The sequence below is a fragment of the Trichomonas vaginalis genome, chromosome III, assembly GCF_026262505.1.
Source record: "Trichomonas vaginalis G3 chromosome III, whole genome shotgun sequence".
Lineage (NCBI taxonomy): Eukaryota > Parabasalia > Trichomonadida > Trichomonadidae > Trichomonas > Trichomonas vaginalis.
Window position 1 is genome coordinate 5,825,954 of NC_067205.1, and position 25,790 is coordinate 5,851,743.

Genomic DNA, 25,790 nt, shown 5'->3' on the forward strand with positions numbered 1-25,790 from the left:
ACTGAATATATGGTTAACTCAAATTATCGAAAGAAATCAAAGATCGAATAGAAACACAAATTAGAAAATGTGCAATATTTTAAAAATATTAAATTTCAAAATTAAAATATTTTTATTTGTACTTCGTAAATCTATTTAAAAATGACTCATTTAGTACATGTCTATTGTTATTTCATATAATTTTTGTGATTATATAAAATATTTATTTTTCTAGCAAAGCTTATTCAATATCATGATAGGGATTCCATTCTGTACACAAAAATATAACAATTTGAGCGAATATACATACAATTTATAAATATTAAAAAAAACAAATACAAAATTAAAATTCTGGCTGTTTCTTTTTCGGCTTTTTGTCGATAACTCTTAGGGTCTGCTTACTCATCTTAACACCAGGCAATTGCAATGGGGATGACACAACCGACTCCCTAAATGATTTCAAAATATTTTTGTTTCTTGGCATTGCTCTCATTTTACCACATGTAGGGATATCAGTTCCGCCATTTATTGTTGCGCTCATTGGAACAACAAAATCAGCACCCTTCTTAAATTTTTTAGCACAAAATTTGTCAAAATCCGAACTTTCTTCAACCATTTTTTCTAAAGTTTTAATACGACTTCTACAAATTTCCATTTCATTATTATATTGTTTAACTAGTCTATGTCTTTGTACTTCATGGAATTGTTTCAGATTTGTTATCTCATTCTTCTGAGAGTTAATAAGAGAAGCTTTATCTCTATCATATGATAATTGCATTTCTGTAGCTCTTTCTTCAACTTCTTGTGCTTCTAATTTCCTTGTAATTCGTTGAAGAAAAGCAGCACCAGTTAAATCTCCTGTCAAAGCATAATTCTTTTGATTTTGGAGCGCTAACAACAAATGAGGACTCTTTTTATTAAATTTTCTATAAGCTTCATCAGATTTCCAATATTCTTCGAGATCTGCGTTTTGTCCTGCTTGTTTTTCTTGCAATGCTTTTAGTTCTTCTAAACACATTTCATCATATTGTTTTAGTTTATTTTTCCAATCTTGATCTGTATTTTTTAGGTTTTCTTTTGCTTCATCATATCTTTGTTTGATATCATCAACATAGTCTTGATAAAACAAATCTCTGTCTCTCTTTCTGTAATCTATTCTTAGACTACTAACTACTTGTTCCATCTTTTTCGATTTCTCATAATCCTGGTCTCTTAATGCTTGTATTCTTCTGTTTGAAAGTTCATTAATTATATCAGCAATCGTTGCAGGATCATAAAGATTAAGTTTTTGTCCACTTAATATTCTATCTGTCATTTTAATGACTTCTTCTGATGAAACTTTGCTTTCTTTTTCTTTGTTCTTAATTGATAACAAGTTAGGAGGATCTTCTTTCTTTAATGGTGTTCCTGTAATCATTTCTATAAACTCAGGTGGAGCTTTTAATTCTGTTTCATGGTTAGTTCTTTTGTGGTCATTGTAAAGCATCGTTTTTGGTCTTGGTTTTCGACTTGTTTGTGCATGTTCCATGATTCTATTATGTTGAGGCTCTGGGTATTTCTTGCATTGTGCTAATCTTTCTGATGCTTCAAGTTGTTCGGCAAGAGATCTTTTCTTTTTTGGCGAAGAAAGAGCAATTTGAGGTTTTTCTTCTTTCCTGGTTACAAATGGTCTTGATGTCTTTCCTTTACGATCTGAAGCTAACGTCGTTTGAGATCTTTGTTGATTTGATAATTTTGCAAAATCAAGATTCAAAGATGACTTAAGATCAAGTTTGGAAACAGGCTTCGGGTCATTTTGTTGATCTGTTTTTTGTTCTTCTTCTGATTTAATTGAATTATCTTGTAAATTTTCTTGATTTTCTGGTTTTGGAGTACTATCATCTGTTTTATTCTCTTCATGTGGTGTATTAGGTTGAGTGTTCGCTTCTGTATGAAATAATGGAGAATCATCAATTTTATCATGGATAATTGAAGATAATGGGCCGAGTTCTTTATTTGTGTCATTGTTTTCAGCCGTATTTTGAGTGTTTTCTGTGTTTGTAGCTGTTTTTTCTTCTTCCGTTAATACGTTATTTTGAATTTCTGATTTTTCTACGGTTTCGCTACTGTTACTATATTGCATTGTACTTGTAGATTGATTGTCATTCATCAAATCTGGTATTTTTGGAGGATTTGAATCAGAATCACTATTTTCAAAAATTTTCTGCGGAGTGATTTCATTTGCTTGGGGATTTTCATTGTTTTCTGGAGGTTTTTCTTCATTAAGCTTCTCTAATATAGCATTAGATAAACTTAATGTCGGTTTTTGATTATTTTCTTGCGGATTATTTTCTTGATTAGTATTATTATCAACTGTAATTCCCTTAACTAAAGAACTTTCTGCTTCTCCTGGATCATTATTTTGGTTTGTTTCTGGATTGATTTCACTTGAAGAAGAAAGAATTCCAGATAAATCAGGAGTTGATTCATTTTTCAATTCAGCATTATCTGAATGATCAGATACTGCGTTTTCAGTACCGTCTGTCATGGATAATGCAGAAAAAAAATCTACTAAAATTTAACAAAATTGAATGCTTTACATGGAAATTTTCAACGTATGGAATTTCAAGATAAAATCAATTATTCGCATAAATTTAACATTTTGTAGTGATTCAAAAATATTTTTCCCGATGAAAAAATATGTTTTGGCTGAATTTCAAAGAAAAATTTCTTATTTACTTGAGATCTGAAAGAGACCATTGTATCAATACCGATTATAGAAGGAAAGAAGCGTTTCTATTATGGTTTGCAGTAAATTAAAAAGAAAAATTAAAATTACAAACAGATATTTAATAAAACAAGAGAAATAAATAACAAAACATATTTCAGCTATATGAAAAAGACTCTAAAAGCTGACTAATTCAGTTTTTTGAATAAAAATAATATAAAAATCAAATCTTTGATCTGTGAGCCTTTGATTTTGGTTTTTCTACTACTGCATCGAAAGGATCAATTGTATCTTCGAGTAAATCATCTTGGTCAAAATCAATAATTCTGATTTTTCTGACTTTCTTTAATTTCTTAGGAGAATTCGTGACTTGTTCCTGTATTTTCTGGTCAATTGTTTTAGGTTCGTGCACAAATACAGCTTTCTTTCTAGGAACTGGCTTCGAATAATCAACATTTGTGTCATCTTCATCATTTTGATGCCAAAAAATTCCGGAATTGAGATAAGGAAGACAAACAAATGGACAGCACCACAAACAGCAACAATAATGTGGTCCCATTACTTCAGCGCAGTTATTACGGCATCCGTTATTATATGGGTTATAATATTCTTCTGATTCATCATCTCCGTTATGAGCTTTGAGTTCCTGAAGGGTTGTTGTGTTCGTACAAAGGTAATATAAATGTCTGAATAAAATTATTAAAAAGAAAATGAAAAACGGAATGTCAGGTAGAGCGCAAATAAACGTACCAATGGTGGAAGCTCTTGTTTTCCATCCGTTCTTGGCTGCATCGTAAATTTGATAAACAAATAAAACGAAAAAACAAACAAATAGTGAAAAATTCCAGAAAAGGAACTGAATAAAATGCCTGTAATTCTTAAGGCCAAGCCAATTTGCAATCCATGGACAAATATGATCGGCTCTGAGTACAAATCTTCGGCCTTTCTTTGTAAGAGTTGCTCGTTCAGGACGAGCGTTCTGCAATGCAAAGTTATATTGATTTTCGTTGGTAATAATTCCATCCATTTGTTCTTGAAAAGTATATTCTGTTCCTTTCTCAACAGCCCAATACCATGGCAAATAACCGGGAGATTTACACATTGCTAGTAAAAATGAAATAAGCCAGAGTAAAAAGAAAACACTAAAGATTGTAACGAAAATAATTAGATTTTTGTCTTCGAATAGATCTACTATTGACCAAATTCCGAATATAAATGATGCAATAACCAATAAGATAACTATCATAGGATATCCGAAATGACATTCCCAGTGGTTACAAAAATATTGATCAATAATCGGGAAATAAGTTACATGACAACCACAACAATGGCATTTTTCTTCCCATTTACTGAATTGTGGTACAAGTACTTCTTTTCCATCAAATTTTACCCATCGGGATTCAAATTCTCGTGCTGACATCCCGAAAAGCTTTGAAAAAATTCGAAACGTGAAAAGTGACTTTTGTAAAAATATAACCATGTCTAATTCGATCAATATATTAACATGATATATTCTGAAAAGTGACGTTATTTCCAAGCTATTTATAAAAGTGACAACTCTGTCTTGGAAAATTTTCGATCAATTTTTTAAGATAAAAATGTCGGAAATAACTCTAATGTATGATATTGATATGAACAATTTACTTCAATGGGATATTGAGATGGAAGAGTCATTACGTAGAATGAATCTCGATGAAATTGATGAAATTTCCAACCAAATTAATCAAATTGATGATGAAGACAAGAAAATCAGTTTTTTGAACATGGCTTTTGTATTATTTGAAGACAACTATAGGAGTCATGATTTCATTGCTAATCTTTTATCAAAAATAAACAATATTGATTATTCATGTCTTATCACAAACATGCCAAAGCAATTAGTATACAAATTATATAAAAATGGAAAGATTGGTATCGATGTAATAAAGAAACAAGCAAAAACTGATGATTTAATCAGTTTTATTTTCTCAAAAGAGTTAAATTTAAAGCCAACGCTTTGGTTTTATACAGACAAGAAAGAACTAACAGATACAGAGTTCGAAGAAATCATTGAATACGGCTATCCAAAAGGATCATACGAATATATCCTAAAATATGATTTGATCAACGAATTGATTGACCAAGTTGCAGCTTCTACCATTGATATTAACAAACCTTGCAATGTCAATGCTTTTGATGGAGTTTTTGCGACTACAAGGTATTCTCCTTTAAATTTTGCAGCTCTTTATGGATCAGTTGAATGCTTTAAGTATCTAATTAGAAATATTAATCAAAAACCAGTAGGTGTCGATAAATGTGCAGTTATTGGCGGAAATTTGGAAATAATTAGAATTGTCTGCCAAGAAAACCTATTGGTTTCGAACTGCCATGAAGTTGCTGTTAAGTACAACCAAAATCTTATCTTTGATTGGCTCCAGGAAAACGTAAGATTTGATACAAATAATTATATCTCCAGAGCGGCAAATAACCCGCGAGCTTTAGTCTATTACGTTCAAAATGGATATGATATTGATGCTCAGATCGAAAATGCTTCTGCTTCTCATGAATGCGCTGCAAATAACAATTTAAGATTTTTGAAATATCTTATTGAGAATGGAGCTGACAAAAACAAAAAGACTACTCTAGGAGATTCGCTTTTAAACGTTGCACAAATGTTTGAAAGCCAAAATGTAATAAAATATTTAAATCAAAATTAAAAATAAATTAATTTGATTATATTATCTTTAAAATTTTTAAAACTTTCTAAAATGTATCCAAATCTATTAAAAAAAAAATTATTTTTCATTTGATCAAATTAATAGATGGATCAGATTGATGGATTCAATGTTGATCATTCCTCTTCGTTAGTAACATTTAAATTCATAATAAAATAAATTTTGAAAATATTGCAAGATATTTCTGCTATTACAAGTCATCAGAGCTGATAATAAATGAGTGAATCATTTCATTTTGATTTCAGAGTAATTTACTCAAATTGATTGTTTCATTTTGATTTTCTGAGTTATTTGAATGATAAAATTAAATTTTGAAGAACTATCAGCTGTGTGTTTGTGAAACCTAATTAAAAGCTCCTAGCTATATTGGTCAAACATAATTCAAAATTTCAAAAATCCCAGATATTGAAAAAAAAAGTTTGATAAAAACCGTTTTTATAGTTTCTAAATTTTACTTGCATTTTCAATATAACACTAAGAAGAATTGATTTCATAAGATAACAAATTGTATTGAATTGATTATTTTTGATGACACCTTTTGAAAAACGCTGTACACATGATTGATTTGTGGGATAGAAAATTTGATTACTTTTTGTGAAAAAGACCGTTGATTTTCAATACAGATTTTGAATTGATGTTTTTGCATGTGTACTTGGCAGTATCTGAGCAAAAAATCTGCTCCAAAGAGTTTAAAATTTATAATTTAGATAATATGGCATATAAACTGAATACCAATGATAAATCTTTCTGCATTAATTTCGATTTCAAAAATAATATTCCTAAAAATAACATTTTATCGATGAATTTTGCATCACCATATAACTACACAATAGAAGTATATGACTCAGACAACTCAGAAATCAAATTTACCACAACAATCAAATCTTCGACAGTTATTCTAAATCAAACCAAAGGTTTTATCATATTTACACCATCCAATACCACAAATAATACAACAAAATCTATTGTTATGAAAAAAATAAAAATTACCCGAAATATCAAAAATACTTTATCATCACAAAAATACATCAACATCAAGAGAAGTGCTCTTGAAATGAGTGATGGTGTCAAAATTGCGATCATTGTTATTGCAGTTTATGTTGTTTTTGGAATAATTGCAATTATAATTTTTTGCCTTTCGCTTTCAAAGCATCCGAATAGAATAATACGTTTTGGATGTCTATTCTATTGTTGCTATTCGAGATTCCCTGGATTATTCAATGCTGCAACTGATTATTATTATCTTCAAAAAGATTATATAAAGATTTAAAGATAATATAATCAACATACATATTTAGTTGTTGGGTCTGTGAATGCTGTGGTTGCTGTGACTTAAGATGCGATTCTTGCCCACATGAAAAAGCAGTTTGTGAAGATCCACTTATTCATTGTGAATATTGCTGTGGCTACAATTGCAAATGCCAGGATGATGAACACTGCTGCAAAGAAGTATGCTGCTGCACGATTTCCCATGATGAAGACCCTCATTGTCGTTGTTTTCGATGCAAAGAGAGCTGCCCATGCTGCACAAAAGGTGAATATTTACTTCTGAGTTTCTGCGGAATATTCTTCATTGCTCCTGTATTTATATATACTTTGGTTGTATATCTTTTGTTCCCATTCACACTATTGTGTGTCTCATGTTGTACATGCGGTACACCAAACGATAAGGATAGATACTTCGAAGAAAATATGGATAAAATAATTGAGGAAAATGAAAATCGAAGAGCAGAGTATGCAAAAATGTCTCCGGAAGATGCCGACAGAGCAAAGAAGGAGAGAAGGGATCAATTCAGAGAAATAATAATGGCGGAACAACAAAGAAAATTTGAAGAAAGGCAACGAAGGAAACATGGTTTCAGAGACCCACCAAATGAGCTTCAAGATTTTGATCAAAATCGACAACAACCTGGACAGTACTATGTTCCTCCCCAGCCTGATCAACCTGGCCCTTATGAATATAATGCACAACAACCTGCTCAAGTATAAATGTATAAATTTTTTTTTAATTCTCGAATTGTCTTTTACTGATTAAAGTAATATTAATACCAACATTAGAATATTAAATGTATTTAACCTTTAATCAGTTTCGATTATTAAGATTTTGCATTTTAATAATCTAAATCAGTATATATGTAGCAAAAATTCCATATAAATAGATATGATTTAACTACAAACAAAATATAATAAACAAAATACATAAATAAAAAAAAAAATAATTAAAATAATTGAGGAGGAATGTAGCAACTTGTGATTTCTTCTATTGGTGCTGATACAAGCAACAGTTCTCCAATAGCGTCAACGGTTGCAATTCCAACTTCTCTGTAAGAATCTTCAGTCAATTGAGTTCCAGCTCTTTCTCCAATATTTAATCCGCCAAAACTCATCTCCAATGTATAAGCAAATGGAATATTGTATCTGTGATGCAATGCAACTCGCATTGTCGTTGGATATTCTCTTGAATGGAAAGAAATTGACTCATTTACATCAAACAATGATGTATACTTGCCAACAATTCTCGGGAATAACGGTTCATACTCATTTAACCTTGTTCTCGGGTCCCTGACTCCGTATGTGAAAGCATTGCACTGAGCGGTATGTCCGTGGAAATCTAGAAGGAACATGATCGGTCTTGTTTGACTTAACACGTCCAAAAGTGCAACAACTGAAGCTGCTTCCGGAATATGACGTTTATCTGGACGTCTCCAGACTCTATTCATGTCTGTTCCTGTAAGTTGAGGTCTAAAGTAGCCACAGATAACGCCATCAGGGTTCATCATCGGTAAAAGTAAGAAGGAAAAGTTATTCAACAAAGATTTCGAATTATTACTGCCATCGAAGAGTCTAGCCATGAAGCCTTCCATTGCATATGAACTATTCGACTCTCCGGGATGTAATCTTGCTGCTATAACGATTAAAGGCTTATAATTGTAATTTTTCTTTTTGACGAAGATTTTGTTGATTGGTCTTACGAAGTTTCTGACATCTGCATCCCAGAAGATTGCAGGGACGTCAATGCCACCAGAAGAAACGCAAATCGAAGTTGCATTTAATTTTGACGAAGTTATGAAAGATCTGAGGTCGCTGTATGTATACGGGTAAAGATAAGCAAAGTACATCGTATCTCGCGCTATTACATTGAATGAAAACGCTAATGAGTACTCCGGAGCAGTTCTACTTGTTTTGCTACACCAGAAATTCAGTCTGCTGCCTATTCTCTCCCAGCCACCACCTCGTCTCACATTGTTCATTGAGAGCGCAACAGGTTGAACACCTTGGTTATGTAACTGAGCATCCCTATAGAAACCTGATATGATAAAAGAGTACTCACCCGGAGTGATGTTGTCGACCTTGAAGTAAAACCAGGTAGCTGAATACATTCTTGAAGGATCAGGTAACAAATTTATTTCATAAATCCTTGGAGCAATCTTCCAAACACAGCCCAAATTGCCTGACTCAAAGTCACCAGAGAATGCTAATCCCTTTGGTGGTATTTGAACATTTGGATCGAAGACTAGCTCCCGTCTTCTCAAGTATTCTTTTGGAACATTGTGAAAAATGTATTCTCGCATGAGAGGAGGAGTTTCTGAAGGGAATATATTCAAAGCCATCGACTTAAGAAGACGTGACACAGGCGTGTAATGAAAGAGCGGAGGCCCCCTCACGCTTTTCATAAATAAATTTTAAACAAACAAGACTGAAAAAATCAAATAAAAAAATTGAATGATTGTAAACATCATCAAAATTACTGAACATAAATTTCTTAATATAGATAGTAAGCATTTACACTAACCACGAGTAGGGGTAATTTTAGCTAAAAGTGACACACCCATGAAGGGTGTGATTACCGATCGGTAATTTCGACAGTTTAGAATTTAAAATTTTTTATGGAACTGTTGCGAGTTTCATAAAGAATTTAAGGAATATAAGCAAAGATTTGAATCAAAATCTTAGACCTAAGCCGCTCGATTCGCTCGCGGCTTCCGCGAATTACAGATCAGCAAAGATTTGAATCAAAATCTTCGAACTAAGCCGATCGCTTCGCTCGCGGCTTTCTTTATTATTTTAAATTTGCATATTTCCATCAAAAGTTCATAAGGTAAAAAATTTCGTTTATTTTTACTAAGAAAAAAAAGGTTTTTGATAATAAATTTATTTTATTTCGAAAAAGTAGCAATAATCGTAAAAGGGTATTGATAGGCTTGCTAAAGTAACTAATTTTAGCTGTCAAATACTTTTGTATTTTGAAGTAAATTAGTATAAATTTGATATTATTTTAACTCCCTTTGAAAACCTCAATTTTCCATACAGAGGGAACGGGAATAGCATCCAATATTCCCTGAGAATGGTTGCGCATTCTCAGTTCCCTCTATATTTCGAACGAAGCTCTCATCGGTCTTTTTTTTAATACTAAACGTTTTTTTTCCTGTCACTTTTAGCTAAAATTTGGGTTTGCCCACTAACCACTATATTATTAACATGTATGACTTCATGGGAGTCTTTCCTGGTACTAAAGTTCAAATGTTTCAGAAAAATATCAGTATCCAATTAGTTTTTCCTTGGATTTTTCTGTATTCGGTGCTACTCAATAAACAATCTATCCTTTCACTTCATAAATGAGGTCTCAAAAGCTTGTTGCTTTATGATTTGGTGAAAAAATCACTCACATTAGATTAATGTTAATTTAAGTGTGTTTTCTAATAAAATCAGTTTTTTATTGTGAAATAAGGATATTTGCTATAATGAAATAAATCTGGGAAATGCTTCTTTTGATCTGCAAGCTTTGATAAAAAAGTTTGTCACTTTTTACGCACAGTTACAAAATCATTTGTGTACAAATAACCTAATCTTACAAAATCATTTGTTTATATTACGTTTTGTTTACAATCATCTCAAATTTTGTGAAGTGACGATTACTTTAAAATTTTAGTATATGACGGTCTCTTTAGACGAGGTAAATTTCCTAATATCACATTACCTCCGTGAGAGTGGTTTCGTCCATACTGCATTTGTCTTTGAAAATGAATCAATGGTCACTTCATCAAATTTAGCAAGCACAAGAATCCCTCCTGGCTCATTAATTTCTATCCTGCAGAAAAGTTTAGTAAGTATGAAATACGAGAAAAAGATAAAATGCGCGCTTAAAGATCCAAATAACGAATTTCACGAAGATATCGTTGAATTAATCGAGAAATACAAAGAAAAGATCGTCAAAGAGCCCGATCCAGCACCAAAAGAAGATACGCCCATACCAGACATCAATTTACAGCAAACAATTAATAAAATTAACCAACTCAACGTGCAATCTTCAACATGTATTAATTTACACACGGCAGCCTATTGCTGTAAATGGTCGTATGATAGTACTTACTTTATTTCGGGCGGCGACGAAGGAAAAGCCTATATTCATCTTATTCGTAATAATACAGTTTTTAATTCGATAAACATGACATCTAATGGCTCAATATCCGGTGCTATTACTTCAATTGACATTTCTCCTAGCAATGACTTAATTGTTATTGCAGATTTTGACGGCGACGTCATTGTTTACGATAGGAATGGTCAGAAAGTCAATTTGATGCAGCGCGGCAGCAATACATCCTTTTGCGTGAGGTTCTCTCCATCAGGACAGAACATTGTCGCATGTAATTCCGGAACTTGTTATTTTTTCCAGTCCCCTTACTTCAGACAGATAAAATCTCCCGTCGGGTGTCATAAAGACACAATTGTTGATGCTGCCTGGCGTGGAGATTTCTGTGTAGCAACTGCTTCTGCTGATGGAACAGTTGGAATTTTCGATTTGAACCAGCCACAGGCATCATTCCTCAGATTATCAACGAAGAGAATATGTGGAGTCGCTTGGTCGTTCGATGGTAACTGTTTGGCCGTTTGTTGTGAAGATGGTTCGTTGAAATATCTTAATGTAACAACCTGGGAGTGCAAAAACATTTATTCGAATAATCTCCCGTTACATGGATTGAAATGGACCAACAATACTCTGTTCTGTTGGGGAGATAACTGTAGTTTGAGGTGTATTCCGTTGGGATTCTCAGATCGAGAGGTCGTGAACCATGATTCGCCAATATTATGCGCAAGCTTCTCTGATATTGGAGATGTTGTGGCTACAGGAGATGGAAATGGTCATGTAAAGGTGACATTAGTTGCAAATGGAGAGGTTATTAAGGAATTTCAAGGAACAAGCTCGGTTCATGATGTAGCTTTGAATAAGATGGGAGATTCATTGGTTATTTGCTTCGCTGATGGAGATGTTCATTATATTCCTTACTTAACTTCGAGAAAATAACAAATTGATTATTGATTTTTGTATGTTTTAAATAATTAATTCTACATTTATCTATTTCATTGTTTTGGATCAATATTTTCAAAATATAAAAAAATATATTGCTTCAAACTATAAAAATACTTAGTATTACCACTGATTAAATAGTTTTGCTTTGTAATTTATAATGTTTTAAACAACAGTTTCTTAAACCTTCCAAAAAAATTATTAACCTAAAGGTTAACAGTCAAAATATTACAATGTTTATCACCAATAAGGTCAGTTATGAAAATAATAATTCATTAATTGATCATTTTAAATTTTTTATAAATTGAAAAAAAAATTATATGAAGATGATCTGGTATAACTCGAGATTAATGATTGCAATTTACAAACTGTGAAGAAAAATCAATTAAAAAAAAATTCAAATTTCGTTATAGGTTTTATAATATGTTCAAAGAGTAATTGTTTCAATGGTGAAATGTATTTAAACTTTTTGGAAAAATAATTTTGAAATTGAATTTGATAATTTTGATGTAATTTTTGACCATTCGCGGTGATAAATCTTATTCAATATTTATAAAACTGTAATTAATTTTTTGAATTTAATATTTTGATATCAAATATTTATTTTGGCGAAATCCTATCGAATTAAGCTAATGCATGGAAGGAATAGAGCCCAAATCTAATCATTTGATTGCCCGTGAAAATATATAATTATTAATAACTTAGTTGATGCATTTTTTTCATACATGATCCATTGTGATTAACCAGTTTTTGCTGCTATAATATTAATCTTGACTAGATTCGGAATATTATTTATTTGCGTCTCGAAAAATGCCAACTATGTTTTACATCGTCAGGTTTTTCAATGCCCGTGATCACTTTACAAATTATTTAAGTGTCAAAAAAATTGAATGCATAATGAATTATCGAAAAGTTTGAGGCATTAAAACATTGTTGTATACATATTGTAGATTACAATGAACACAAAATTTAATTATAACGCTTTTTCATAAAATTTTGGTTAAAAATTTTTCTATAAAATATAAATAGCTTGAATCACATTCATGAATCTAAATCCACAAAAATTTTAATTTACGTTTTATACGCTTCTTTTTGATAACTCATAGAATTCCTCGATTTTTTCATAAGGAGGCTCCTCTGAAAAAATCTAGACATTTGATAGCGCAAATAACCAATCATTTTTAGAAATTGCAGATGAGCAGCAAGTACTTTGAGAGCAAGAAAACACCAGCTCTTTACAGGAAGCGTTTTACCCCAGAGGAAGATGAACTTCTCCGTAAACTCGCTAAAGACAACACGAACAAGACATGGCGTGACATTGCAAAACACCTTCCAGGAAGAAGTGCAACACAGTGCAGAGATAGATACAATCAATACTTATTCCCAAGCGTTGTTTCGAAACCTTGGACTGCAGAAGAAGATAAAATTATTGTTGAAAAATATAAACAATTTGGCCCACATTGGTCAAAGATTTCGGAATTCCTTCCAGGACGTAGTGGAAGCAATATCAAGAACAGATGGAACGGAGCTTTATCGCGTTACCATGGCATTCCTCATAAGAAGACCATACTTGAGCGTAGACAGCCACGTAATATATTAAATGCCCTCTCACAATCAGAATCACCGATTTCTTCTCCTCCATCATCTGATGGAAGCTCAAGTGACGTTCAAGATTTATTTGATCAACTTACTGAAGGTTTCATTCAGAACGAATATGAGGGATTTGATATTTTCAATAGCTGGGAAGATATGTTTATGTAGAGATTTTGTATTTGTTTTTATATTATGTAAATTATATTTATAAAAATTAAAATATTTTTGAAATATATACTGAGAATAAGTTAATCTCTGGTAGGATTATCGTAAGGCAACAGGTAATATCAAGAATTTTTCGATCTCGAATATGGATATTGAAACATATTGAAAATATTCAAGAAGAGTAGATATAACATCAATACTGTTGTATTTACGTGTATATGTTATCTAGTTATTCCAAAATAATATAATATTATCTTTGTTATTAAATTTGTCCCGAGTTTTATATTAAAACACTGTTAAAAAGCATTTTTATCTTAACATTAATATGCTTAAGCAGTATTGAAGAGATTTATTATGTTGGATCGGTGATATAAAATTCCGGCGGGACGATAACGATAATTTTGAGAATGTTTTCGATAATTTTGAATTCGATATAAAAATTGCCAAGCGGCGTAAGATCAAATACTATCAATCATTTCAATACTTTTGAAAAATTGAAGAGAGAAAAAGCACGTTGAATATTCTGAGTAAGTCAGCTTGCATCATGTAATTTAATTGATATGATAGTAACTACAAGAAATTGTAGATGGTGATTTGAAAATTTAAGATAAGCAATTTCAACGGCGCTTTGAAATTTTGAAAATTCTTCATTTTATTTCTGCACAAATGGGTTGTGAAGTTTCCATTCAAGACATTGCAATGAAAGATAATCAAAAGGGGATGATTCTTACTTGCTTTCCAGGAGAGGTTATCATAAAAGGCGGAAGCAACAGACAGTATAAATTTGATCAAGGAATTTTATCATGTAAGAAGATTATTCTGATGAATTTGAAAAGATGCACAGTATATATTAATGATCTTGTTGACAAAGTAGATATTAAAAACTGTGAAGATTGCTCATTTGCAGTAGGAACTTCCATGAATATGTTATTAATTTCAGAATGCAATAACTGTCAAGTGACTGCAGTTTGCAGACAATGTAGAGTTGCAAATTCAGCAGATTGTTCAGTTTTCCTTCACACATATAAAAGATCTTTTATTGAAAGATCAAAAGGCATCATTTTCGGTTGTGGAACATATTCATATAAAGGAATTATTCAACACATGCGAGATGCTAATCTTGATGTTTATATAAACGATTTTCATGAAGTTTTAGATGTTACACCAGGATTTTGTGAGTTTAAAATAGAAGATGGTCTCAAATCAACAATTAAATCTCTCGATGGTTCAAGATTATTACCTTTTTTCTTCTTACCCAAAGAGTCTTTAGCTCACACATTGGAATTCAAAGAGAGTAGTTGGCTTGAGCTTGTAAATAGGTCATTTTCTGAAGGATTCAAGCTCACTGGAATTAGAAAATTTGGACATGTTATCCAAGCCAGTTACTTTAAAAGTCTAAGAAAATTGAGTTTCATTGCTGTCTCGCAATCCTAATTGCGATTAGATGTTTTGTATTATTTGTTTGTAATAAATGTTTATATTTTATTATAATTGTGCTTATTTGCCCTATTTGTGAGAATTTGAATCTTTTATCAAATTTAAAATGCAATAATTCGATTGTAGCAAATGATGTCTGATATATTTTGATTTAATAATGATAGATTCACCCCTATTAAATCTCTGAAATTAAATATAAAAAAAATATAGAATAGTTACAACTCATATCTATTGATATTTCAATAGCATTGACCCATTTAGAGAAACATCAAGTAAATCGTTAAAAAAAGATATTAATATAAAAATAATAACAATTTTTTAATAGTATAAGCAATCTTCGTATAGTAATATTTGTTGAAAACAAAGCTTGATATGGGTATGCTAAATCAATTCTGTAACTGTTATGAGAAACGTAAGAAATTAGCAGCATCCCTTCTTTTCGTCATCAGGGAATGGTCTAATTTGGAGAGCTGGTGTTTTTGTTATACGTTGTGGTGTTAATATTAATTCAACAAGTTGTTTAATTGGTTCAGCAATTCCTTCTCCAGTTTTTGCAGAACACATAGCATGAAACGGTACTTTATTAGTCTCGCACCAGGTATCAAATTCTTGTTCTGTTGTCATCCAGTCTTCTTTGTCGATTTTGTTGCCGAAAGCTAAAATTGGTAAATCTTCTCCGTTTTTGAACTCACATGTTTCAAGGAACATCTCATAATAATCGCTTAGCTCTTTGAAGCTCACTTTCGATGTGACGTCGTAGACTAAAATCATTCCATTTGCACCATGAAGCAAGGAAGGCGTGACAGATTTAAAGCGCTCCTCACCAGCTGTATCCCATAAAAGAAGGTTGACGTCTTTTTTATCGATTTCTATATTATGAGTGAAGAATCCTGCTCCAATTGTTGGCATTGTGCCAGGTTGAAACGTTCCATTGCAATATCTGTAAATAATAGATGTTTTCCCAACACCTGCTGATCCTAGTACAACTATTTTGAGATCTATTGCTGTTGAAGCTTCATATTTAGACATTAAATTTTGAGAGTCACCTTTTTTGAGTATATTTTTTGACAATCAGTTAGTGTCAGATTAATTCAAATTAAAAGGGATGATATTACATAATTATAATGTATCAACTTTTTCAATAATTTTTTAATTTTTGAATAATTTTGATCCTGAATTAGGCCAAGAGTACATTTTAGGGCATATTTTGTAAGACAAACGACATTGTATGAGAATCTTGAAACATAGTCATATCCGAAATCATAAAAACAAATAACAGAAGTTCACTATTCATTAAACTTATTAACGAAAAGATACAAATAGATATGATCCTGTTTATGTATTCAAAGTTTAATGCTCAATGTAAGGGATGGGGTTAAAAATATTCATATTTTGTTAGAAATAAAAAAAAATTGTAAAGAACTTTAGACTTGCGAGAATGAATATTATATTGGAGAACAATATTGTTAGCTTGTGCTTCTTTAGGAGCTTAGATATCCGCTATTTCTATCAATCAGAAAATATGATTTTAAAACGAATCAGACAAACCCACTCTAGATATGTTTCAATGTTGGAAAGGAAGTTACTAATCATAATCAAATCATTCATTTCGGAAACCGCCCTATTAATAGGGCATCCATTGCGAAATTCGACAATGAATTTAATTTTCAATGGTTTCTCAACCAATTAAAAAAATAATTAAGAATATTTTGCTATTGGATCAAAATACATTGACTTTAAAATTTTTTTGAGACCCAACTGTCAAATTGTATAAAAAAAGGCGTTATGGAATTCAAATTTTCATGTCTTCGATTGATTTTTCACAGCTTTTAAAAAAGCAGGCGGATGATAATGAGATGTTAGAGTATGTATTTTCACCTGCAATGCAAACATTTATCGAAGACCGTATCTCAGAGGTAAATAATTTGGATACTGACGACATGGATGAAGACAACAGCGAATTATTTGAAAAAGTAGATAAGATGGTGTCATCTAAATTCCCTATAAAGCTAATTACTCGCTTAAACAATTATATTCCATTCAGAGTACCAAAAATCGACAAAACAATATATAACGTTGCAAGATCACTAATCTATATAACCCATAGGATTAATCAGCCTTTTTTCTTTCTAGATTATGTTAGACATTCGTTATTTCGATATTATAACGAGGAAATCAGAGATGCAATTGTTTACAGCCCGGTTCTTGCTTGTAGCTTAATTGCTTCATCCAAAAAATCTAATACTGTTCAACAATGGGCTATATTAACTGCAGATAAAAAGTTTTATTACATTAAAACTTTATTGGATAAACCAGAACCTGAAGAGTTTCCATGTTGTGACACAACTTCTGTTAAAATTGACGAGAAAAAGCAACTAGTTTCAGTTTTATTTAATGAGAAAGTTTTATATAAATTTAAACCTTCGGAACCATCCCATGTCACGATGTGGGGACAAGCATCCAGAAATTTTAATACTTCATTCGGATTTTTTGGTGCATTAGGAAATTTAAATTATCCTTCTTGCCTTGAGCTCGCGTTTTATATTTCAATCACATCTCCTGATTACTGTCTTGTCAAAACCTTCGTTGAATTAACAAAAACTTGCAAACCACTGATAAAAATTTTCGAATACAGACAGAAAATGGAATCTTTCATTTCAAATGTCATCAGTATGGAATTTACGGAAAATATTGAAGGTCTTACGAGAGAATTACTTGAATATTGTTATTCATCTTATGGTCAACAGTATTACACGCAAATAATTCAGAAACTGAAGAATTACATAGCAACAAAAGGTGATTTTCTTGATGAAAAGGCGATTTTTACTGTTCTAAAGTATATTTGTGACTCTGCATCTCTAATGCCGCAGTCTGTACGTGTTATTTTCTATATTTACAGTCACTACACTATTCTAACATCCAAGAATGATATAGATGTCCTCTATCAGAAGCTTCTATCTCTCTTTTTTGGAGTAATTATTTTGCCAAGTTTGCCTAGTTCAGTTTCGAGCCAACTTTTGCAAGTAATTTCGATAAAATCTGGATATAATAAGAGAATGATGAAGCATGGCGTTAAAATGATTTCAGAATTCTTCAGAAAATTATGTACATTAGATTACAGTGTTCAGATTCAATGGACGGTACCTGTCCTTGATGATCTTTTCCCAGAAATAAGGCAATGCTTCAACTTATTGAATGGTCACAGTCAAGAAATTATTAAAACGTTTGTAAAATGGGCAAACTCATCATTAGATAAACCATCCCAAATCTCATGGGCTGTTTCTTCATTTATAATTGATAATTTTGGCATTGCAAAGGATAAATATCCAAAACCCTTAATTTTAGATTTAACTTCGATTTACGATCCAGAAAAAACTGTTCCGCCACAGTTTGCTGGTAATGCTGATGGAGAAAATAAGCGGAATAATCAATTTTCTGTTGATGATTTGCTTCAAGAAGATTCTCCACCCAAGAAAACCAAAAAAGCTGTAAAAGCGGAGCTTAACAATGAATCCCAAAAGGAACCCAATAATGAAAATAATGATTCTAAAGAAATTGAATCAAATCAAAATAATAATGAGAAAAAAGAAACTCCTCTCCAACAAGAAGAACAAAACGAGTCTCAAGAATCAAAAGATCCTGCAGAAAAACCTGAAGAACCTGAAAATAATGAACCAAAAGTTATTTCTGAAATAACTCCTAAATCTGATAAGCTGGAAATAGCTGAAAATGATAAATTAGAAACACAAAAGCAGGAATCTCAAGCTACGAACACAAACTCTGAAGAACAAAAAATACCAAATCAAACAGATCAAAATCAGGCTGTTTCTAGTGATGAATCAGCTGAGAAAAAGTCGTTTGAAACAATCAGTGACCAAAAAGAGCAACAAAAACCTGAAGAAAATCAAAATAATATAACTCAACCATCAAATAAAGAAGAAAATGATGATAAACCTAAGAAGACAGATAAAAAAGAATCATATCGTCCCAAACTTTCCATAGAATTCATTCCAGCGGAAAACACTTATAGATTCCTAAAGATTTCAGATTTATTTGTATTTATTGATAACCCTGACCCAGATATGCCTGCTCCTCAAACTCCAGTAGATCCTATTACTCCCCCAACAACTCCTCAAGTTCCAACTCCAACAAAAAGTCCAAGAAGAAGACTTAGAAGGGGCAGAAAGTCACCAACAAAAACCGTTTCATTAGATGAAAATGCTCCATCACCAACTCCTGAATCACCAGCAAAATCTCCGCGAAAAGGAAGAGGAAGAAGAAGAGGTCGTGGAAAAACCGTTGAAGCAGCACAAGTTCCAATCCAAGTTATTGTTCAGGCTCCAGTTTCTCCGAAATCTCCAGCTAAAAGCAAAAAAATCAAGGAGAAAAGGTCGGAGCAAATCCGTTGAAATTATTGATTAATTTGTATATTTGTTTTATAAATTGTTATGTATGCTATTGTTATACTATCAATTGAGTATGTTATTTTCTTCATATTTCAAAAAGAGAACCATAATTTTTTTATTTTTGTGGTTCTCACTCTAAATGATTGATGGATTTTAATGATTAGGCTACTTCTAGTTTCCTTTCCTAAATGAATGACTATCATAATGATTTGAAATGGTAAACAACACCAAAATGAAAGTTTATTTGGAAAAGTTTTTTTTTATTTTTTGGATATATTAAGGGTGCACACGAGAGGATCATGTAAACTTCAGAATTTAGAACCTTATTTTTAGGCATTATCTTGGCTACCTATTTAGGCTCGAAAAGCAAAAAATATCAAAAAATACAACTTGACTCCATTATGACCCTTTCATGGAGGTAGTTTTTATCCGCTAGTATTTTCCCTTTGAATCTCTTTACAATTCGCAATCAAATTCAAAACTCAGTAGAAGAAAGGAAGAATCGACTTACTACGGTTGTAATACGAATAAATACATATATTTAATTATTTTTATTTACATAATAATTGTTTGAAGCTCATATTCCAACAAATTTTTAAATAAAAACATTAAAATGTTGAAAATGTTCATATATTTTAATAGGGTTTTGGCACTTTATTGAGGAATTACTACATACATAGTCGAACTGAACTTGATATTTTGAAATTTAAATTATTTATCAAAATTAAAATTTAACTTGAAATTTATAATTATTTAGTCATATTTTGCATAATTCTAAGTAGATTTTGTAAAAAATCAAGAAAGAAAAATTTTAACGTTCTTTATTTTTTCTTTTTTATAATAATACATATTATTATATAATTAACATATTCATAATGTTTCACCCTTTCAAAAATATAATCCTCCTCCTCTCAAATAAACGTACATACGGGTGGCCTCTTTTTTCAAAAAATTAAAATTTGAAATTTTGGGCTCAAATATTAGAGATTTTTTCAACCTTCAACGATATATGTTGTCTATATCAGACCTCCTTTCTTTTTGATACTTAACATTGTTCCTAAATCTTAGCCGTTAAGGCTGTTCTGAAAATATTTTTTTTTCGAAAAAATTCGAAAAAAATTCTTAAAATTCAAAAATCCCTTAATTTCTGAGGATTTTGGAAAAAAGTTTTTACATGAACATGTGTATATTATATGAAGTATATTGATAAGGTAAAAATCAAATTTTATTGCATATTCATCGAGAAAATAAACTAACGAATCCCTCAAAATTGAGAGGGTAATCCTCCTCCTCTCAAATAAACGTACATACGGGTGCACCCTTAATGATAATATAACAATAATGGAAATTCCTTATTCTCAAAATTATTTCATATTCAAAAATTGTGAGCACTCGAAAGTTATTCATTGAAAACAATTATTTGAAAAATTCTAATTATTATATGTACGTGCAATGTACAATAATTTTGATAAAAATAAAAATAATATTTTTCATATAATAATTTTTATCAATTCAATGAATTTACTAACATTCTTTACTGCCAATCTATTAAAGAAGCACATCTGTTTAAGTTCACAGTATACAGTAGGTGATAATTCTATCATAATTACCGATGAAAATGATTTATCTTCAACAGATATATTAAAAGATATGGAGCAAAGATCAATTTATAAAGTTATTATCAAAGTTAATACGATAAGTAAGTATACATCGTACGAGTTTAATCGAATGATTCATGAAATAGTTTTTGATTCAACATCAATCACAGAAATAACCTCAGGCGTCTTTTACCAATGTGTTTTTCTTGAAAAAGTTACACTTTCACCCTATATAACTAAAATTGGAGGTGGTGCTTTCGCATATTCTTCGATCAATTCTATAAATCTCGAAAATGTCATTGATATGGATAACCAAGCTTTCTTAGGTTGTTCTAAACTTACATCTATTAACATCCGGAATGCAAAAACAGTGTATTTCCAAAATTCTGGATTAGAATCAGTTGTTCTTTGAGATACTATTGAATCCATAACACAATCCGCATTTAGTTATTGTAGGCAACTAAAATCCGTTAAATTAGGCAAAAATACAGTTGAAATTGGTTACCAAGCTTTTCAATATTGTACTTCACTGACAGAATTCGATTTTGGAGAGTCTACATTGAGATCTATTGCAGCTTATGCCTTCAGAGGCTGTCAGATCGAAAATTTTGTGATAAAATCTACTGTTAAAATATTGGAATACCGTTGTTTTACAAGTTCAAAGTTAAAAGAAGTTACATTCGAAGAAAGGTCAAATGACATTGATTTTCATAAAGGAGTTTTTGAATCTTGCATTTATCTCGAAAAAATCACCTTCCCTTCTTCAAATACAAACTTTCATGTTACCCTTAGTGATGATGCATTCTCTACATGTCAAAAACTCAAAGAATTTGTTTGTTACGCAAAAATTGAATTTATTCCCATAAATTGTTTCGAAAAATGCACAAGTTTACTGAAAGTCATTGTTCCAAATGCATCAATTATTAATGAGAAAGCTTTCTATAAGTGTCATTCCCTTGAAACCATTCAATTTTCAAATGAACAATTAACAATTGAAAAAGAGGCTTTTAGATTCTGTTTCAATCTTGAATTGCTACCAGATGCAAAACAAATGACTATTGGCGAGAAATCTTTTTATTGTTGCGAAAAATTAAAATTTAATTCGCTTCCGAAAGAATTTACGATCAATGGTGATTCAGCATTCATGTATTGTGACAATATAGATGAATTAGTAATAGATAGCGTATTCACAAACATTTAAATTTTTGCAAGTTGCATAAACTTGGATAAAGTTACTTTAAAAGGTAATGGATTTGAAGTTATACCTGCACAAACATTTTCTGGTTGCATAAATCTGAAATCGATCGTATTTCCAGATACAATTACGAAAATTGAAGAATATGCGTTCTATTTTTGTGATTTAAGCTCTGGAATAGACTTAAATAATGTTAGAGAGTTAGGTCAGTATGCTTTTGCATATTCAAACGTTGTATCTTTGAAAATAAACAAAGATATTGAATTTAATTCTCAAACAAGTAATTGTTTCTTAGAATGCAAAGCACTCAAAGATATAACATTAACATAAAATGTCAAAACATTCAGTTTTGGACTATTTCCACTTTGTACTTCACTCGAAAATATAAAATTAGATGGAAATTCTCATTTTAAGCTCTCTGATGGAATTCTAACAACTCAAAGTGGTCACACATTAATAGCTTATTTGTCAACAAACAAGAACAAGAAATATAAAGTTCCAAATGAAATAACAACAATTTCTCCTTATGCTTTTAACTCACAAATGTATTTACAAACAATAACTATTGATCATCAAGTGCTCATCGGTGCTGGAGCTTTCTTTTCAATGCCAAATTTGGAAGAATTTGAATATTCCAATACAAAACTTCTTTCTCTATTAGATTCCACCTTTGCAAACTGCTCCAATTTAGAGGATATTAATTCTGAAGCTCCAATCATTTATATTGGAAGCGATTGTTTCTTTAATTGCTCTTCTTTAGAAGATTTTGATACAAAAAGCGTTGAATTCATTGGTTCTCGAGCATTTGAAAGATGTTCAAGCTTAAAATCACTTGATCTTTCATCTTGCAGACAAATTTCAGACAATTCTTTCTTCGGCTGCAAGAAACTAAAAGAAATAACATTTTCCAATAAGCTAACAAGCATTGGCAAGGAATGTTTCTTATGGACAGCCATTGAAAATGTTCAAATTGAATCTAATTTCCATTATAATATTGAATCATATGCATTTTCATACTGTGAAGAGTTAGAAACTGTATCATTAGGACCTGGTATAACAGAATTGAAGGATATGACTTTCTCATACACTTCATTGAAGAAAATAATTTTACCTGAAACAATTTCAAAAATAGAATCAAGTGCTTTCCTATGTATTACGCATAGCTTTGAAGTTAAAATTGATTCCCGCAATCCTATTTTCATTTCTACGACAAATGGTGTTTTGAATAAAAATACCAAAGCTTTAGTCGTATCAACATACTTTGATGAGAAGGCAACTTTGCCTAATGAGACCGTATTCATTGATGGTGATACTGTTTTAAACGGAGTGGACGCAAATGAACGATTTTTCTCAATGAGAAGTGAAGGAGCACCGATAGTTGAAGTTCCTTCTTCAGTTTTATACATCAAAGATGATAGTTTAATACAATCTCAGTATCTTTACAGTCTTTGCATTGAAGGAAACCATTTAATTTATGATAAATTGATTAACTTTGATTATACAACTTATGTAAAAAGCTCTTACAAGTTCCCGATCATGGATTTGGAACCGAACTACAAAGAGTGTGGAACTGAGCCATATTACGCAAACTCTGATTTTAGGGGAGTTTTCGGACTTAAGAAGAACGAAATTTTCCTGGTAATATCTATTTGTATTGTTTCTGGTACTTTCATTGCATTTTTGGTCTATTTCTTAGTAGTTCACAAGCAAGTTTGTAAAAAGAAGGAAAAGAAGCAGGAAGCAGGTATGTTTGATGTAGAGTTTTCTGAATAATGCTTGTCTATTTAATAAAAATTTATATTCATGTTCTCTTTTTTTTTAGATTTTTTGCAGTTGGCAAAACGTCCCCCAAACTTCAACTGATTGTGGAACTTTGACCGTAAAGTGAGACATATATTCTTCTTTCGTACACAATTTGTCAGTGTAGAAATAGTACGATAGTCTTCGTTTGGCCGGACTGTGAGCCTTTAAGTCATAAGTCAAAAACCAGATGTTGAGCAAAATTCATTTTAACATTAGAATTTTCTCTGTGATTTATGCATATCTCTGCTCAAAGGTAATATATAGTGACATATCTCTGCTGGACTATACCTTTTTATGCTCTCAGTATAGATCCAAGGTGATGTGATTTTTGCATCCCTGGGATGGACGATACACCCAAAGTGTCACCTTTTTGGGATAACATGAATTTTAAATATCATGAGAGTTCTGCAAACCATATGCACAATATCTATTCAGCCTGACTTCTTGTATATATGAGTTAGACCTCTTAAATATTGTGCTTGGGGCGATATAAGCATTTCCGAGATTACCATCGTGCTCTATAGTATGCTACTTCTCCCTGGTTCTAGCTCAGTTCCAAGGATATTGGCGTTCAAGGATTTGGCAAGGTCCTTCCGAAGTCTCTCATTCGATGAGAGATTTCGGAAGAATCTTGCCTTAAAGTACTCCAACTCTTGTTCTTTTGTTCCTAAATAGTGAGAAAAGTTATTTGACTACTTAAGGTAGAGATTATCCGAGGTCCCTCATTTGATGAGAGGCCTCGTATAATCTCTGCCTTAAAATTGTACACTTGTAGTCCATGAGAGTGTAAGTATACATTGATAGGACAGCTTTCTTCTGAAGTCTTAGATTTGATAAGAACCTCAGAAGAAAACTGTCCTATTTTATAGTAAAAGGAGTTTCAGGAGCTCCAAAGCTCCCTTTCGTAAGGATTAGGAGCTTTGGAGCTCCTGGTTCGTAGATGTGTTTCGCATCTTTCATCAGCAAAGGACATTTACCATCTGGGACTCTGTTGATGGAGACTCAGGAGCTCCAAAGCTCCCTTTAGTAAGGATTAGAAGTTTTGAAGCTCCTGGTTCGTAGACGTGTTTCGCATCTTTCATCAGAAGAGGCCCAAATGCTAAATAGCCTCTGCTGATGAGCTTCAGGAGCTCCAAGGCTCCCTCTCGTAACGATTAGGAGCTTTGTAGCTCCTGAAGGTAAGGTAGGATTGCTCTGATCTCTAATCAGTAGATGCCATGCCTCATTATGAACTCTACTGACAAGAGATCAAGAGCTCCAAGGACTCCCTTTTTAGTTAGTGGCGTTCTCACCATTTAGTAGGATTGCTGATCCTACTAATGAAGTGATCACTTAGTATACGTTTTGAATAAATTGAATTTTTTTTAGAATTTAGTATTTTTTATAGACATCACATGTATATTATAAATACATAAATATATTCTTTAATTCAAAAAATTCAATTCGGTTTTGGGATGGGTATCCCAGCCCCAAGTATTCAATTTTATTCAATTTTTAAAGAATTTTGGGTTGGGATGCCCAGACCAAAACAAGCTTTATATTTTGATGTGTAGATACGTATGTGTGCATCATTGTTGTGTTATATATTATGTTTTTAATGAAAAAAAATCTGATTCAAAAAAAATTATCACTAATTAGTTGATAATATAAAGAAAAAATAGATAAATTGTATGTTTTGAGAGTATTTATCCACATTCACTCATATGAATTTCATTAAATAACGTCTTTTTACTCCCAAATTTATTTTGAATTATTGAAATCAAAGAAAAAAAATCAGAAAAATTTCTCGAAATTTTTATTTTCAAAAAAAATTTGGATTTTATATTGAAAACTGACACTGGGAGGACGATAGAGCTGGGATTGGAGATACCCCGCTCACTTGGGAA

The 25,790-nt window shown here is 31.6% G+C and overlaps 12 protein-coding genes across 12 annotated transcripts, besides 3 other annotated features; 8 read left to right on the forward strand and 4 right to left on the reverse strand.

Annotated features, from left to right (window-relative positions):
- Nucleotides 1-273: 273 nt before the first annotated feature.
- Nucleotides 274-2,524, reverse strand: TVAGG3_0648880 (uncharacterized protein; the record flags this gene model as incomplete). The annotated part of the gene is made up of 1 exon (XM_001328623.1): nucleotides 323-2,506. The coding sequence occupies one exon, from the start codon at nucleotides 2,504-2,506 to the stop codon at nucleotides 323-325; it is 2,184 nt and encodes a 727-aa protein (XP_001328658.1).
- Nucleotides 2,525-2,800: 276 nt separating this feature from the next.
- Nucleotides 2,801-4,106, reverse strand: TVAGG3_0648890 (cysteine S-palmitoyltransferase protein; the record flags this gene model as incomplete). Its single annotated transcript, XM_001328622.1, has 1 exon — nucleotides 2,910-4,106. One exon carries the CDS (start codon nucleotides 4,104-4,106, stop codon nucleotides 2,910-2,912), a length of 1,197 nt encoding a protein of 398 aa, XP_001328657.1.
- Nucleotides 4,107-4,268: 162 nt separating this feature from the next.
- TVAGG3_0648900 (ankyrin repeat and EF-Hand domain-containing protein 1 family) lies at nucleotides 4,269-5,443 on the forward strand (the record flags this gene model as incomplete). Its single annotated transcript, XM_001328621.2, has 1 exon — nucleotides 4,303-5,382. The coding sequence occupies one exon, from the start codon at nucleotides 4,303-4,305 to the stop codon at nucleotides 5,380-5,382; it is 1,080 nt and encodes a 359-aa protein (XP_001328656.1).
- A 1,311-nt stretch (nucleotides 5,444-6,754) lies between these two features.
- TVAGG3_0648910 (uncharacterized protein) lies at nucleotides 6,755-6,952 on the forward strand (the record flags this gene model as incomplete). The annotated part of the gene is made up of 1 exon (XM_001328620.1): nucleotides 6,755-6,952. One exon carries the CDS (start codon nucleotides 6,755-6,757, stop codon nucleotides 6,950-6,952), a length of 198 nt encoding a protein of 65 aa, XP_001328655.1.
- A 33-nt stretch (nucleotides 6,953-6,985) lies between these two features.
- TVAGG3_0648920 (protein deglutamylation) lies at nucleotides 6,986-9,093 on the reverse strand (the record flags this gene model as incomplete). The annotated part of the gene is made up of 1 exon (XM_001328619.1): nucleotides 7,620-9,074. The coding sequence occupies one exon, from the start codon at nucleotides 9,072-9,074 to the stop codon at nucleotides 7,620-7,622; it is 1,455 nt and encodes a 484-aa protein (XP_001328654.1).
- A 103-nt stretch (nucleotides 9,094-9,196) lies between these two features.
- Nucleotides 9,197-9,857: a mobile genetic element.
- A 465-nt stretch (nucleotides 9,858-10,322) lies between these two features.
- Nucleotides 10,323-12,150, forward strand: TVAGG3_0648940 (transcription corepressor protein; the record flags this gene model as incomplete). Its single annotated transcript, XM_001328618.1, has 1 exon — nucleotides 10,334-11,704. The coding sequence occupies one exon, from the start codon at nucleotides 10,334-10,336 to the stop codon at nucleotides 11,702-11,704; it is 1,371 nt and encodes a 456-aa protein (XP_001328653.1).
- A 751-nt stretch (nucleotides 12,151-12,901) lies between these two features.
- On the forward strand, nucleotides 12,902-13,468 carry TVAGG3_0648950 (RNA polymerase II transcription regulator recruiting protein; the record flags this gene model as incomplete). Its single annotated transcript, XM_001328617.1, has 1 exon — nucleotides 12,902-13,468. The coding sequence occupies one exon, from the start codon at nucleotides 12,902-12,904 to the stop codon at nucleotides 13,466-13,468; it is 567 nt and encodes a 188-aa protein (XP_001328652.1).
- A 663-nt stretch (nucleotides 13,469-14,131) lies between these two features.
- Nucleotides 14,132-14,899, forward strand: TVAGG3_0648960 (post-chaperonin tubulin folding pathway; the record flags this gene model as incomplete). The annotated part of the gene is made up of 1 exon (XM_001328616.1): nucleotides 14,132-14,899. The coding sequence occupies one exon, from the start codon at nucleotides 14,132-14,134 to the stop codon at nucleotides 14,897-14,899; it is 768 nt and encodes a 255-aa protein (XP_001328651.1).
- Nucleotides 14,900-14,961: 62 nt separating this feature from the next.
- TVAGG3_0648970 (GTPase protein) lies at nucleotides 14,962-15,941 on the reverse strand (the record flags this gene model as incomplete). The annotated part of the gene is made up of 1 exon (XM_001328615.1): nucleotides 15,323-15,931. One exon carries the CDS (start codon nucleotides 15,929-15,931, stop codon nucleotides 15,323-15,325), a length of 609 nt encoding a protein of 202 aa, XP_001328650.1.
- Nucleotides 15,942-16,695: 754 nt separating this feature from the next.
- On the forward strand, nucleotides 16,696-19,535 carry TVAGG3_0648980 (GTPase activation domain, GAP family; the record flags this gene model as incomplete). The annotated part of the gene is made up of 1 exon (XM_001328614.1): nucleotides 16,705-19,311. The coding sequence occupies one exon, from the start codon at nucleotides 16,705-16,707 to the stop codon at nucleotides 19,309-19,311; it is 2,607 nt and encodes an 868-aa protein (XP_001328649.1).
- Nucleotides 19,536-19,588: 53 nt separating this feature from the next.
- Nucleotides 19,589-20,629: a mobile genetic element.
- Nucleotides 20,630-20,823: 194 nt separating this feature from the next.
- Nucleotides 20,824-21,318, forward strand: TVAGG3_0649000 (ribonuclease inhibitor domain-containing protein; the record flags this gene model as incomplete). The annotated part of the gene is made up of 1 exon (XM_001328613.1): nucleotides 20,824-21,318. The coding sequence occupies one exon, from the start codon at nucleotides 20,824-20,826 to the stop codon at nucleotides 21,316-21,318; it is 495 nt and encodes a 164-aa protein (XP_001328648.1).
- A 1,326-nt stretch (nucleotides 21,319-22,644) lies between these two features.
- On the forward strand, nucleotides 22,645-23,874 carry TVAGG3_0649010 (ribonuclease inhibitor domain-containing protein; the record flags this gene model as incomplete). The annotated part of the gene is made up of 1 exon (XM_001328612.1): nucleotides 22,645-23,874. One exon carries the CDS (start codon nucleotides 22,645-22,647, stop codon nucleotides 23,872-23,874), a length of 1,230 nt encoding a protein of 409 aa, XP_001328647.1.
- Nucleotides 23,875-24,208: 334 nt separating this feature from the next.
- Nucleotides 24,209-25,790: part of a mobile genetic element that runs on past the window's edge.